The following is a 13,927-nucleotide window of genomic DNA, read 5'->3' on the forward strand; positions in this document are numbered from 1 at the left end:
TCGAGAAGAACAATGGTGTCTTTCAGCTGAGCATAGCTTTCCTTGTTCTCGATTTTTGTCACATTTTGCACAGAACAAGACAAATGTTGGAGACATTTAAAGTCTGTAGGATATGGTTTACATATTGTTCAACACATTGTAAGGTTCTTGTTATCTGCTTCACCATATCTCAGGGTTCTGAACAAATACATGTACTGGAATGTGTGCACAATCGGCAACAGTGCAATCCCTGAAGTGCTAGGTGTCTTATCTTCACTGCATACAAAGTTGCCTTCTCACATCCCCACAGATACATTGTGCATAAGGTGCCTTGGCTTTCATATTATTCTTGTATATTGCTTTATTAGGCAAGGCCTTGTCCTAAGGATCAAATTCCAAAAAACAGAGGTACTTAATCATGAAGCTTGAAACAAGTTGGTCACACTAAATTACTAATTATTCCTTTTTTTTTTTTTTTTTTTTTTTAAAGGGAGCTTTTCATTGTTTCGAACCTATGCACTTCAATAATTTCCCTTTGCAACAACTACTCATTTCTCAGTATTTCTAGGGATGAGTGTCCTTTCCCTTTTTACTCCCTTTATGATATAATGTATCTCCTTCTACTTCTATATAAATATGGTTTTGATGATCCCTTCTCTGGGTCCACTTGAACGTTGTATGTTTCCCTTCTATGGGGAAACTTATCAATAAACCTCCTTATTCTCAATCTACAAGGTGCAACACATCCATTGCCTACTACTTGAGTGAGTACTCCAGCACTATTCCCCTTCTAGGTATTCTACTTGGCCACAACTTTCCAAGTATGTATTCTCCCCAGGGCCTTTGTGACTTCCACATCTCTATACTGGCCTTTCCTTTATATCTAACAGATACATCCCACAAGTACTTCCACAAAATCCTTCTGACAATTCACTCAGCACTTTCCTTCTCACCTATCCTGTGTTCTTCCTTATTCACATGCAAACATGTATTTGTGGGAATGTGTTCTTTATATCTCTCCCTTGTTAGTTTGTCATCCCTTGTGTGTCTGCCCCGGTAGCTGCATGGTCAGCGCGATGGAATGTCATGCCAAAGGGCCTGGCTTCAATTCATGGCTAGGTTGGAGATTTTCTTCACTCAGGGATTGGGTGTTACGTTGTCCAAATCATCATCATCTCATCCTCATCAACACGCAAGTCACTGAAGTGGCATCAACTCGAAAGACTTGCACCAGGCAAACAGTCTACCCACCGGGAGGCCCTAGCCGCACAACATTTCATTTCATCCCTTCTGTTATCTAGAAACATCACAACTCGTTGTTCCTCCCCATGAAAAATAGGACATAGCTAACAACTTGATCACAATTACTTCTTACTATTACTGTAAGTGCAAGTACTGATTTTTTTGTGTATGTGTACCGCCCCCCCCCCTCCCCAACACACACACACACACACACACACACACACACACACACACACTGAAGTGCCAAAGAAACTGGCATAGTCATGCATATTCAAAAACGGAGATATGTAAACAGGCAGAATATGGCACTGTTGTCGGCAATGTCTATATAAGACAAAGTGTCTGGCGCAGTTGTTAGATTGGTTACTACTGCTACAATGGCAGGTTACCAAGATTTAAGTGAGTTTGAATGTTGTGTTATAGTCGGTATATGAGCGATGGGAGACGGCATATCTGAGGTAGCGATGAAGTGGGGACTTTCCCTTGTAACCATTTCATGAGTGTACAGTGAATAGCAGGAATCCGGTAAAACATCAAATCTCCGACATCGCCGCACCCGGAAAAAGGTAATGCAAGAACAGGACCAATGATGACTGAAGAGAATCGTCCAACGTGACAGAAGTGCAATCCTTCCACAAATTGCTGCAGATTTAAATACTGGGCCATCAACAAGTGTCAGCATGCGAACTGTTCAACGAAACATCATCAATATGAGCTTTCGGAGCCAAAGGCCCACTCGTGTACCCTTGATGACTGCACGACAAAACTTTATGTCCCACCTCAGCCTGTCAACATCGACATTGGACTGTTGATGACTGTAAACATGGTGCCTGGTCAGATGAGTCTCATTTCAAATTGCATCGAGTGGATGGACATGTGTGGGCATGGAGACAACTTCATGAATCCACGGACCCTCCATGTCAGTAGGGGACTGTTCAAGCTGGTGGAAGCGTGGGATGTGTGCAGTTGGGGTGATATGGTACCCCTGATATGTCTAGATACTACTCTGACAGGTGACACATACATAAGCATCCTGTCTGATCACCTGCATCCATTCATGTCCATTGTGCATTCCGACAGGCTTGAGCAGTTCCAGCAAGACAGTGCAACACCTCACACATCCAGAATTGCTACAGAGTGGCTCCAGGAACACACTTCTGAGTTTAACCATTTCTGCTGACCAGCAAACTCCCCAGACATGAACATTATTGAGCATATCTGAGATGCCTTGGAACGTTCTGTTCAGAAGAGATGTCCACCCCCTCGTACTCTTTCAGATTTATGGACAGCACTACTTCAGACATTTGTCGAGTCCATGTCACGTTGTGTTGCAGCACTTCTGCATGCTTGCGAGGGTCCTATGCGATACTAGGCAGGTGTACCAGTTTCTTTGGCTCTTCAGTGTGTGTATGTGTGTGTGTGTGTGTGGGGGGGGGGGGAGGCATACTCTTTGTCCAACCTACAAAAATAGGCTTTATAGTCAATCAGTAAGGATTTATAGTAAGATATAAACCCAGAAAAAAGGAATGGTTTCATCTATAGAATGTATGAATCTGTAAAGAGGGAATTGGAGCCACTCCTTAGGAGCTGAGAAGTAAGGAATGAAAGGAGGAATCAGAGTGATAGACATCAAGAAGAAAAGATGATAGAACCCAAAGACTGAATCCATTCCCACTCTTTACCCTAGGACACTCTCCCTGCTGGGTGCATCATCGTGACACCGAAGGATGCAGAGTGGTTGACATGCTGTACAGAATGGACGTGTCCTGGACAGGACCTGAAGAGTGAATACAACACTACACTATTGCATGCTTATAGAGAGCAAGTAATACCACTTGATGTTATGTCCTGTATCATGTTCAGTATATGTAAACCGAACCCCGGTCCCTATTCTAAACTTCCCCTATAAAACCGTATATTAACCCAAACACTTCTTTGTTACTCGCAAAAGGTATAAAATTCTCAGACGTCACTTTATTCTAAATGTGTTCATTATATCAGTTCCAGGATTATATCAATTCAACATTAGTACAATACTGCAAAGTGGTCTTTACAGAAGCAGATGACAGTGTGAGGCAAGTCCAAATACCCTCTGTGGCTGTATCTTCAATTTGACTAAATGTTTTTTCTAATAAGTAGCACTTAAGCTATTTAAGATAACATTATATTCACGATCTTCACTGGTTATTTTTTAGATTTAAATTGTTTCACCATTTCTACATTATATAGTTGTTTCTCCTTCTCAGTGGTTGGATCTGCAAAGAATAATGCTTTTTCTAATAATTTCCGGGTATGCAGCCGGATCCCGTCGACATTCTGCCACGATATTTCGGCCCAGAGACGTCCGGCCATCATCAGGTGAGTACACAACTACTGAAGAGCCCAGGTGCAGTCGCGGTATTTATGCCGATTCTCGCGCATGTGAAATGTACTGGCATCCTACAGCGCATGCATCAGGTGTTGACATGCGCAGTATAGCCGAGTTGTACGTGCTGCCCTCGGTGGTGAAAATAAAAGTTCATCTAGTCATTGAGTATCGAATGACACTGTCGATTCCGCTGTGATTGTATAATTTTAATAACAGGATTCCAATTTTTATCCAGCTGAAAGCCGTTGTCACGATTTATAAGATTATTGGCAAGACGTATTTCCGCTGATTCCTTGATTACGGAATCCCAAAAACCGGAAACCGGGGATAAAATTTTTGTTCCATTGTATTCCATTGAATGTCCCAATGAAATACAGTGCTCTGCAAGTCACATCAATAATGCTTTTGGTTGAGGAATATCACTATTTCTATATGGTCCCCCATATTTAGGAAAAAATTTGCTTGCCTCTGTTTTAACTTTCAAACTTAAAAGATGGCCACAAATTAAAACTAAGTCACCAATCTGAAATTCTGGTAAGTGAGCATTGTATCGCTCCACTCTTCTTTTTTTGCACAATCTCCTACATTACTGTTACTAGTTGCTACTCTGATTCCAACTAAACATTTTCAATAATCTCTCCTTTAAATGACTTATCCATTACCTCCACAGGTGATAACCCCATTGTTATGTGTGGCAGTTTGTGCATCACCACCTGAAAACCCAAGAACAGCTGAGTCCAAGATGTATGTTTTGTGGAACAATATTTTCTACAAAGACTTGGAATTTCCTTCATTACTCTTTCACAGGTTTTCTGTGAGGGTGGTAATTTGAGATAGCAATATGTTTTATATTTCCCCACACTGAAAATTCTTTAAATGCCTGACTGATAAATTGCGGCCCACTGGCTATCAGGTTTCCCTATATCTATGAAGTATTTTCTTAGGCATTGCATTACTGTTTCTGTATTTGCATGCTTGATTAAGGATCAAATTTCACATATTTCGACCAACATTCAGTCAATAAAAATGTGTAGACACACTTCCTCTGCCTGCTGGCAGTTGACCGAAGAAACCTGCTGCAGTGAGGGCATGTAATCCTTTGGGTATTACAGGATACAACTTATACATCACTGCTTGATTGTCATCCTCATTCCCTGGCACACTTCACAGGTCTTGATTACTGTCAAGACTTCTTTGTAAAAGTATTTCATCCTATGCTTTATGCACTTACTCACACCAAAATGTCCACAACCATTTTGAATAAACTTAACCCCTTACTGCATGATTTTTTTAATTTTTCTGAAAAAAATGTTACATGTTACGTTCGATGTTCTGATTTCATAAAAAATGCTTAAAAAATTCTAAATCTTATGTAGGGGCGGTTATTTCAGAATTAAGGGTTTGTGCCATATACGGGACAGCATGCAGTAATGATTAATACCATGTGATACCAGTTTTGGGATTGATGATGCACAATGTGGAAAATATACAATAAGATACGTACATGAACTAGCAGAACTGTATTTATATAAAACAACTACACTTTCTATGCATTACAATACACATATTTTGAGAAAATAACACAAATTCTGTTTCCATTTTTCTCTATTCATTATGAAACTTGATGAAGCAATTCCTCTCCTTATTCAAGCACAATGTCACACTGCACTTCATACACGCTATATAGGATTTTCCCTTGCATTCTGGATACTTGCAACGACCACGGTTTTCCAGCCGATAGGCATGTGATCTATCCCATCCAGTCGCACCTGACGCTGTGGAAGATCTGCTGTAGGGCCCCTCTTCTTGTTGCAGTCAAGCTGTTTTTGTAGTTCATTGCTTGGCCTACCACGTTTCTTGGATAAGGACTTCCCAGTTTTACATAGGGCCTCTGCAACTGCGACCTTGAAATCAACAAGGGGCATGTAGTCCATATTTCTTCTTCTCCATAACAGCCAGCTGTTCACACAAGCCAAGTCAACTAGATGAAAGAATATGTTCAAGTACCATTTCTTTGATCTGATTTGAATTCTGTAATATCCTAGCATAGAATCTAATAGATCGACACCCCCAATGTAGTCATTGTAGATCATCACAGAGTGTGGACAAGGTACCATTTTGTGTTCTTTCTCCTTCCTGAAAAGCCTCTTGATCTCGCCTTCTGGTTTGCATCCAACGTAAGTTGACAAAGTGTTGACTACTTTATTATCAAACCAGGACACTACTGACAGTTGCACACCATCTACTGTTGCTATCTTTTCCTCCATGCTGCCTTGACCATTCTTCTTCATTGCTGCCTCCTTAGGTAAAATGCAACCACGTACTCGATTGGACCGGACTGTCCCTAGTGATTGTATACCTTCCTTGTGCAAATACACTTCCAAGGGTACACTAGTGAACCAGTTATCAAAAAATAACTTGTGATTCACATGTCGTGGGACTGTTTGTGTAAGACGCACAACAACATTGCTGCTAGCTCCTAGATCCATAGCACCAGGTATTATGATATTACTCTGAGCTCCAGCAAAACTTTCATAATCATAGCTGAAGCCTGACACTCCACTGAGGACAAAAGCTTTGAAGCCCCATTTGTGTGGTTTACTGGGGTTGTATTGCTTTAGTGAAGATCTGCATTTTGTTGGAATAATCTGTTCATCCACAGCTAAGAATTCCTCTTTTGGTACTCTCAAGAGTCTTTCACGCAGTTGGTCTAGCAGTGGGCGAATTTTGAAAAGTTCGCCATGGTTGGGTTCACCAGCGGGAACTAGATTACTGTTATCACAGAAGTGTATGAAATGCTTTATTTCTTCCCATCGATTACAACTAATTATGTCACTCACAACAGGGTGGCCAAGATATTTGCACCAATAATGTCTTGTTGCTGGGAGTTGAATGACTGACATAAACAAGGCAGTACCAATAAATTGTTCAATTTCTCCAGCACTAACATTTACATATTTATTGTGTCGGCACTGTATCGAATACAGATTGGATTGTTGGACTATGTACTGCACTATGTCTTTAGTGAAGAAATACTGGAAATATTCCACTGGAGTGTCAAGTTCCAATACTTCCTGAGGAAGAGCAGTATTTCCGGCGAATTTCGTCTCATCATCCCCTCTAATCATATGTCCTGGTTTCCAATGTATGGTAGGTTTCCCCACCTTAGTTGAAGGTTTTGAATCTCATTGCATTGCTGTCATCCTGTCTGCAAGAGGAATGCTTTCAAGGTCACAATCAGTAGACCAAATCTCACTGTTGTCTTCTGTTTCTGACTCTGTTTCTGATATCACAGTACTTTTATTTTTTTGTATTGTAACTCTTAGGCCTAATATCATCATCACTGTCTGATTCCAAACAGAAAACGAGATGTCTATTTTGCAAGTTTTTTTCCATGGACAATGTTTCGTCATCTGACATATCAGGATCCTCACTAGCATTTCCGTCCTCTATAACTCTTATTGTGGCCGAAGAGCCATAAAACTTTCTTACGTTCATTGCAGTAACAAAGCTGAAAAGAAAGAAAACGAAGTGCTATATGTTAGTAGGAAAGGTTAGGTTATGTTCAATTTTTACTCTACGCTTTCAAGGCTGCATGTTGTGCCATATCTTTCACAGACCTATTTTTCAATATTATATGTATTCTAATGAACAAATATATAAACTTACCTCTTTATAACTGTCCACAGATGCCCTTTTCCCTCTGCAAATAATATAAACACTGAAATCAGTCGTTTACTGCAGCTGTTTGTGTGACCAAACTTGGATGTAAACAGCTAGCAACACAAAGCAAAGATTCATAACACGTAATTCCTTACTCTCCCAACAGATGGTATACACTACTTGCACAGCTGCTCTTGACTGTGTGCCATATCTGTCCCAACATGCAGTTTGGAAATATATTCTCAGATATGAGATTGACAAAGAGAAAAGGGGTATGTGCCATATCTGGCACAGTATGCGCCAGGGGTTAAGATCTAATTCATCTGTGCAAGGTATACCCCCTCCATTCGAGTCTTATTTTAGTAATTCTTCAGAGCACTGCATCTTTGTGAATAGTCCATTCAGATGTGTTATCATCCAAGGCTAATCCCTGTTTGAGTGTTAACCATTTATCTTTAAAAGTATGGGTCATCCATTATAGCTTGTTTAATACATAACACAAGGTTCCAAGATTTATTGTTGCTGTAACTTAATGCTAAAAAATTTACATTAAAAGTAACTCCAGGACCTTCTGTCCGTACCATACCAATCATTCCTAATGGAAGATGTGATAGTGCATCAGGAAGCACATTTTGTGAACCTTTTATGCAATTGATCTCCATATGATACTCGTGCAAGAATAGTACCACATCTTCTCTGTAACAAATGGCTTTCCATGAGGAATGCTAGTGCTTAGTGATCTGTCTATATGATTATTTTAGGTCTCCAGGTCAAAGTTTGAAACTAGTGTATACTCAACACTGTAGCTAATAATGCTTTCCTGTGGCTGTATAGTTTGGGCAATGGCCTTGCCGCAGTGGATACACGGGTTCCCGTGAGATCACCGAAGTTAAGTGCTGTTGGGCGTGGCCGGCCCTTGGATGGGTGACCATCCAGCCGCCATGCGCTGTTGCCATTTTTCAGGGTGCACTCTGCCTCGTGATGCCAATTGAGGAGCTACTTGACCGAATAGTAGCGGCTTCGGTCAAGAATACCATCATAACGACCGGGAGAGCGGTGTGCTGACCCCACACCCCTCCTATCTGCATCCTCCTCGGAGGATGACATGGTGGTCGGATGGTCCCAGTAGGCCACTAGTGGTCTGAAGACGGAGTGTGGATGTATATATTAATTTGTGTTTGCTTAATGCTCTACTGGCAAATGCCCATGTATTGCACTGTCCTATTGGGTCTGAAATAGTCCACGAGCTATCCCATACTCTGAAGCATCAGTACCTAGTTGAAATTGTTTATTCATACATGGATGTTGTAAAATGGGTGAACTCACCAGTGCTAACTTAATGTTGTTGAAGGTTTCTGATTCTTCCTCTTCCCAAATCCATTTTGATTTCTGTTGCTAAATTTTCAATAGACACGGATCATTCACAGATTGACCATGAATGTAGCAACAGTAGAACCCTGTTAACTCAAAAAATGAATTAAATTGCCTTTCTGGAGAATCTTTAATTGCTCTAATTCTTTCTGGATCCAGTTTAAACCTGTTTATTGCTGCTCGATGTCCTAAAAATTTTAACTCTTCTGCAGCAAAGTATGTCTTTGCTCACATAAAAGCTTTACAAAGTATTTGTTAATAACCACAATGTTCTTCCCAAATTTTGGATACTAGAAGTATATAATCCACATAAATGACTAAGTCTTGTAGTAACTCATTCCCTAAGGCAGCATTTAAAGCTTGAATAAATACAGATCCTGAGATGCTCAGTCCAAATGGCAACACTTTAAACTGATGACTTAGCTTTACATAAAAAAGCTGTGAATTTCTTAGATGCTGCATCCAGTTTCACCAATCAGAATCTGGCAGTCAAATCCATAGAGCTGAATAATCGTTGTCTGCGCCTGTAGCGCATTTTGAGGATTGATTGGATCCTCAGAACTTACTGTCTTTCTTGTAGCAGTTAAGCGTATTTCATAATCTCCCATGTCTACAATATTCTTATTTTTAAATGTTATCTCAACACCTGGTTATTATAGCTACATTATAGCTAAGTTGCAAAATCTAAGATTATGTTATATGTAATGATCCAGTCTATCCCAAGTAGCAATATTGTACGTTAACATTAGGGGCTACCAAACATGTTTGGATAAACAAAAGATTGGTTATTCTTAGAGTAAGACTTACAGGAAGTTCTTGTTTGATTTGTCTGGCTTTGGCTTCTGTGTAGCAGTAACATACACTCCAGCCGCTGGAAGTTTAGTATATAATGTTCTTTGTCTCAGCAGGACCAGTGAAGATTCAGAAACAATAGAGTTTCCGCTTTTTGAATCAGCATGTATTTCGATTCCATAATTATTCACGAATCCTTTAACAATGGGTTTAGTAATGATTTTTCTGTTCCTCCTCCAGCAACCATTTCTTTAGTACTAATTTTTCTATATATGGGCCTCATCTTACAGTGAGACACCTTGTGATGGCCCTTTGACCAGTACGATGTCCATTTTGTGCAACTAATGTGGTTTGTGATGGTGAATATTGTTGAAATATTGTAGTATGACTGGTTTGATGCACCTCTCCATTATACTCTATCCTGTGCTAGCCTCTTCATCTCTGAGTAACTACTGAAATCTACATCCTCCTGAAGCTGCTTTCTGCATTAATTTCTTGATCTCCCCTTATGATTTTTACCTACCACGCTTCCCTCCAGTACTAAACAGGTTTTCCCTTGATGTCACAGAATGTATCCTACAAACTGATCCCTTCTTCTCGTCAGGTTGTGCCACAAATTTCTTTTATCTCCAGTTCTGTCCAGTACCTCCTCATTAGTTACATGATCTACCCATCTAATCTACAAGATTCTTCTGTAGCACCACATTTCAAAAGCTTCTATTCTCTTTTTGTCCATACTGTTTATTGTCGATGTTTCATTTCCATGCACGCCAACACTCAATACAAATACTTTCAGAAGAAACTTCCTGACACTTAAATTTCTACTCAGTTTTAACAAATTTCTCATCTTCAGAAATGCTTTGCTTGACATTGCCAGTCTACATTTTATATCCTCTCTACTTCGGTCTTCATCAGTTATGTCGCTGCCCAAGTAGCAAAACTCATCTGCTACTTTAAGCATCTCATTTCCTCAGCATTACCTGATTTAATTAGTCTACATTCCATTGTTGTCATTTTGCTTTTGTTGATATTCATCTTATATGCTCCTTTCAAGATGCTGTCCATTCTGTTCAACAGCTTTTCCAAGTCATTTGCGGTCTGACAGATTTGCAATGTCAGCGGCAAACCTCAAAGTTTTTATTATTTCTCCCTGGACTTTAATTCCTGCTCCAAATTTTTCTTGTGTTCTCTTTACTGCTTGCTCAGTGTACTGATTGATTAACATCAGTGATAGGCTACCCCCGCCCCCCCCCCCCTGCCCTCCCTCCCCCCCTCTCCCTCTATCCCCCTCTCCCTCTCTCTCTATCCCCCTCCCCCCAACCATTGCTTCCCTTTCATCTTCCTTGACTCTTATTACTGCCATCTGGTTTCTGTACAAGTTGTAAATAGCCTTTTGTTCCCTATATTTGACCCCAGCCCCCTTCATTATTTGAAAGGGAGTATTCCAGTCAACATTATCAAAAGCATTTCTCGAAGTCTACAAATGCTATAAATGTAGGTTTGCCTTTCCTTAATCTATCTTCTGTGAGAAGTCATAGAGTCAGTATTGCCTCATTTGCACCTACATGTCTCTGGAATCCAAACTGATCTAACCTGATGTTGGCTTCTACCAGTTTTACCTTTCTTCTGTAAAGAATTCATGTTAGTATTTTGCAACCATGAATTATTAAACTGATAGTTCTTTGGTTCTCACATCTGTAAGCACTTGCTTTCTTTGTAATTGGAATTTTTATATTCTTCTTTAAGTCTGATGGTATTTCGCCTGTCTCATACATCTTGCTCACCAGATGGAAGAGTTCTGTCATTGCTGGCTCTCCCAGGGTTATCAGTAGTTCCGATGGAATGTCGTCTACTCCCAGGGCCTTATTTCAGCTTAGGTCTTTCAGTGCTCTGTCAAATTCTTCACGCAGTATCTTATCTCCCATGACATCTCCACCCTCTTCCATTTCTATGATATTGCCCTAAGGTTCATCTCCCATGTGTAGACCCTCTATGTACCCCTTCCATCTTTGAGCTTTCCCTTCTTTGCTTAGGACTGGTTTTGCATCTGAGCTCTTGATGTTCAAAAAAACGGTTACTTTTCTTCAAGTGTCTCTTTAATTTTCCTGTAGCCAATATCTATCTTTTCCCTAGTGACATAGGCTTCTAAATCCTTACATTTGTCCTCTAGCCATTCCTGCTTAGCCGTTTTACACTTTCTATCAATCTCATCTCGGAGTCTTTCCTTCTCGTTCCATACGGTCTCTCCTGACCTGCGGTTCTGGGTGACTTTCCCAAAATCTACCCCTTTTCCTAGACCTCTCCAGTCCTCCTCCTTCACCCTTCTTCCTTCCACTTCAACCCTTCTGCCTGAAGAAGGAGCCACTGCCTCCAAAAGTTTGCCAATCACAATAGTCTTTTATGAGTGTGTTCTGCCGCCACTTGGTGAGTAGATTTTTTTATCTATCGAATTAAATAACCTCATTTTTTAGCTGTTTGTATTCCCTTTCACCTGCTTTGTTTACTTCATTTTGTATTTTCTCCTTTCATCAATTAAATTCAGTATCTGTTGTGTTACCCACGGATTTCTACTAGTTGTTGGCTTTTCATCTACTTGATCCTCTGCTGCCTTCACTATTTTCTCCCTCAAAGCTAACCATTCTTCTTCTGCTATCCGAGTCCCATTTCCTTAAATTCCTACCTTTTTGCAATTTCTTCTGTTTTAATCTACTGTTCATAATCAATAATTTGAGGTCAGAGTCCACATCTGCTCCTGGAAATGTCTTACAATTTAAAATCTGGTTCTGAAATCTCTGGCTTACCATTGTCTGAAACCTTCCAGTGTCTCCAGGTCTCTTCCACGTGTACAACCTTCTTTCATGATTCTTAAACCAAGTGTTAGCAATGATTAAGTTACCCTCTGTGCAAAATTGTACCAAGCGGCTTCCTCTTTCATTCATTTCCCCCAGTCTGTATTCATCTACTATTTTTCCTTCACTTCCTTTGCCTACTGTTAAATTATAGTCCCCTGTGACTATTAAATTTGCATCTCCCTTAACTATCTGAATAATTTTTTTTATCTCATTATACATTTCTTCAATCTCTTCATTAACTACAGAGCTAATTGCCTTATGAACTTGTAATACTGTGGTGGGTGTGGGCTTCATGTCTATCTTGGCTACAATTATGCATTCACTATGCTGTTCACAGTAGGTTATCCATGTTTTTGTTTTCTTATTCATTATTAATCCTACTCGTGGATTACCCCTATGTGGTTTTGTATGTGTAACCCTGTATTCACCTGACCAGAAGTCCTGTTCCTCCTGCCACCACACTTCACTAATTCCCACTATACATAACTTTAAGCTATCCATTTCCCTTTTTAAATTTTCTAATCTACCTGCCCTATTAAGGGATCTAACATTCTATGCTCCAATCTGTAGAAAGCCAGTTTTGTTTCTCCCGATAACTGCATCCTCCTGAGTAGTCCCTGCCTGGATATCCGAATTGGGGGACTATTTTAGGTCTGGAATATTTTACCTAAGAGGATGCCATCATCATTTAACCACACAGTAAATCTGCATGCCCCCGGGAAAAAATAATGGCTTTAGTTTCCCCTTGCTTTCAGCTGTTCACAATACTAGCACAGCAAGGCTGATTTTGGTTGATGTTACAAGGACATATCAGTCAGTCATCCAGACTGTTGCCCCTGCTACTACTGAAAAGACTGTTACCCTCTTCAGGAATTACACATTTGTTGTCTGGCCTCCCAACAGAAGCACCTCCATTGTGGTTGCACCTACAGTGCAGCTATCTGTGTTATCATATTATGCTTTCAATATCACTAAGTGTTTGTGTATTTGAATTTGTCAGTCTATTCTTCCATTGTTTATTCTTACCGCATGTATAGTTCATTACTTGACAAAAGTGTGCTTCTTTCCCTTACTGAAATTTCGAATTAGGTCTACTATTGTTGTGACTTGGCTCTTCTTCATTTTGGTTTCCTCTCTTCTTGTTCAGGGTATCTAAACGTTCTACAAAGGTATGTAATTCATTTACTGTTGAGCAGCCTCCAAACAAAATTTCTTTATGGACATACTATTATAAATGACTAACTAGTACCTTTGCTAAATGTACTTTATTGAGTGGGTTATCTAAATACTTAAATCATGTAAGGTGCCATTCTATATGCATCTTTAAATGGCCCCATGAACTGTTAAAACATTTTGGGTCCCGTAATTCTGACGTCAGTTTCTCCTGCATAGCTTCTGGCCATTATTTTCGTCTACTTTTTCCTGAAAATCGTCCGAAGAGTGAGTGTCTCCCAATTCCTCTGCATACCCTCCCAAGTAAATCAATGCCTAATTATCTTTTTATAATCCTCCCACTTTTGTGGTAAGGACCTAGAAACTAAACCCAAGAAGGAAGTAGGATGCACTTTGCCATCAGGTTTAAATTTTGGAAAATGTTTATACAAAATCATGCCCTCGGCAGATTCTGTCCACTTCCTAATTGCAAATCTTCAAGTAAGGT

The 13,927-nt window shown here is 40.0% G+C and overlaps 1 protein-coding gene across 1 annotated transcript; it reads right to left on the reverse strand.

Moving 5' to 3' along the window:
- Positions 1–5,268: 5,268 nt before the first annotated feature.
- Positions 5,269–6,717, reverse strand: LOC126252339 (piggyBac transposable element-derived protein 3-like). Its single transcript, XM_049953226.1, has one exon. The coding sequence runs from the start codon at positions 6,715–6,717 to the stop codon at positions 5,269–5,271; it is 1,449 nt and encodes a 482-aa protein (XP_049809183.1).
- Between the last annotated feature and the right edge of the window lie 7,210 nt (positions 6,718–13,927).

This window comes from Schistocerca nitens, chromosome 4, assembly GCF_023898315.1.
Source record: "Schistocerca nitens isolate TAMUIC-IGC-003100 chromosome 4, iqSchNite1.1, whole genome shotgun sequence".
In the NCBI taxonomy this organism is placed as follows: Eukaryota; Metazoa; Arthropoda; class Insecta; order Orthoptera; family Acrididae; genus Schistocerca; species Schistocerca nitens.

Excerpts from the sequence above, each read along its gene's own strand:
- LOC126252339 (XM_049953226.1), bottom strand. The coding sequence starts at position 6,717 with ATGATTAGAGGGGATGATGAGACGAAATTCGCCGGAAATACTGCTCTT.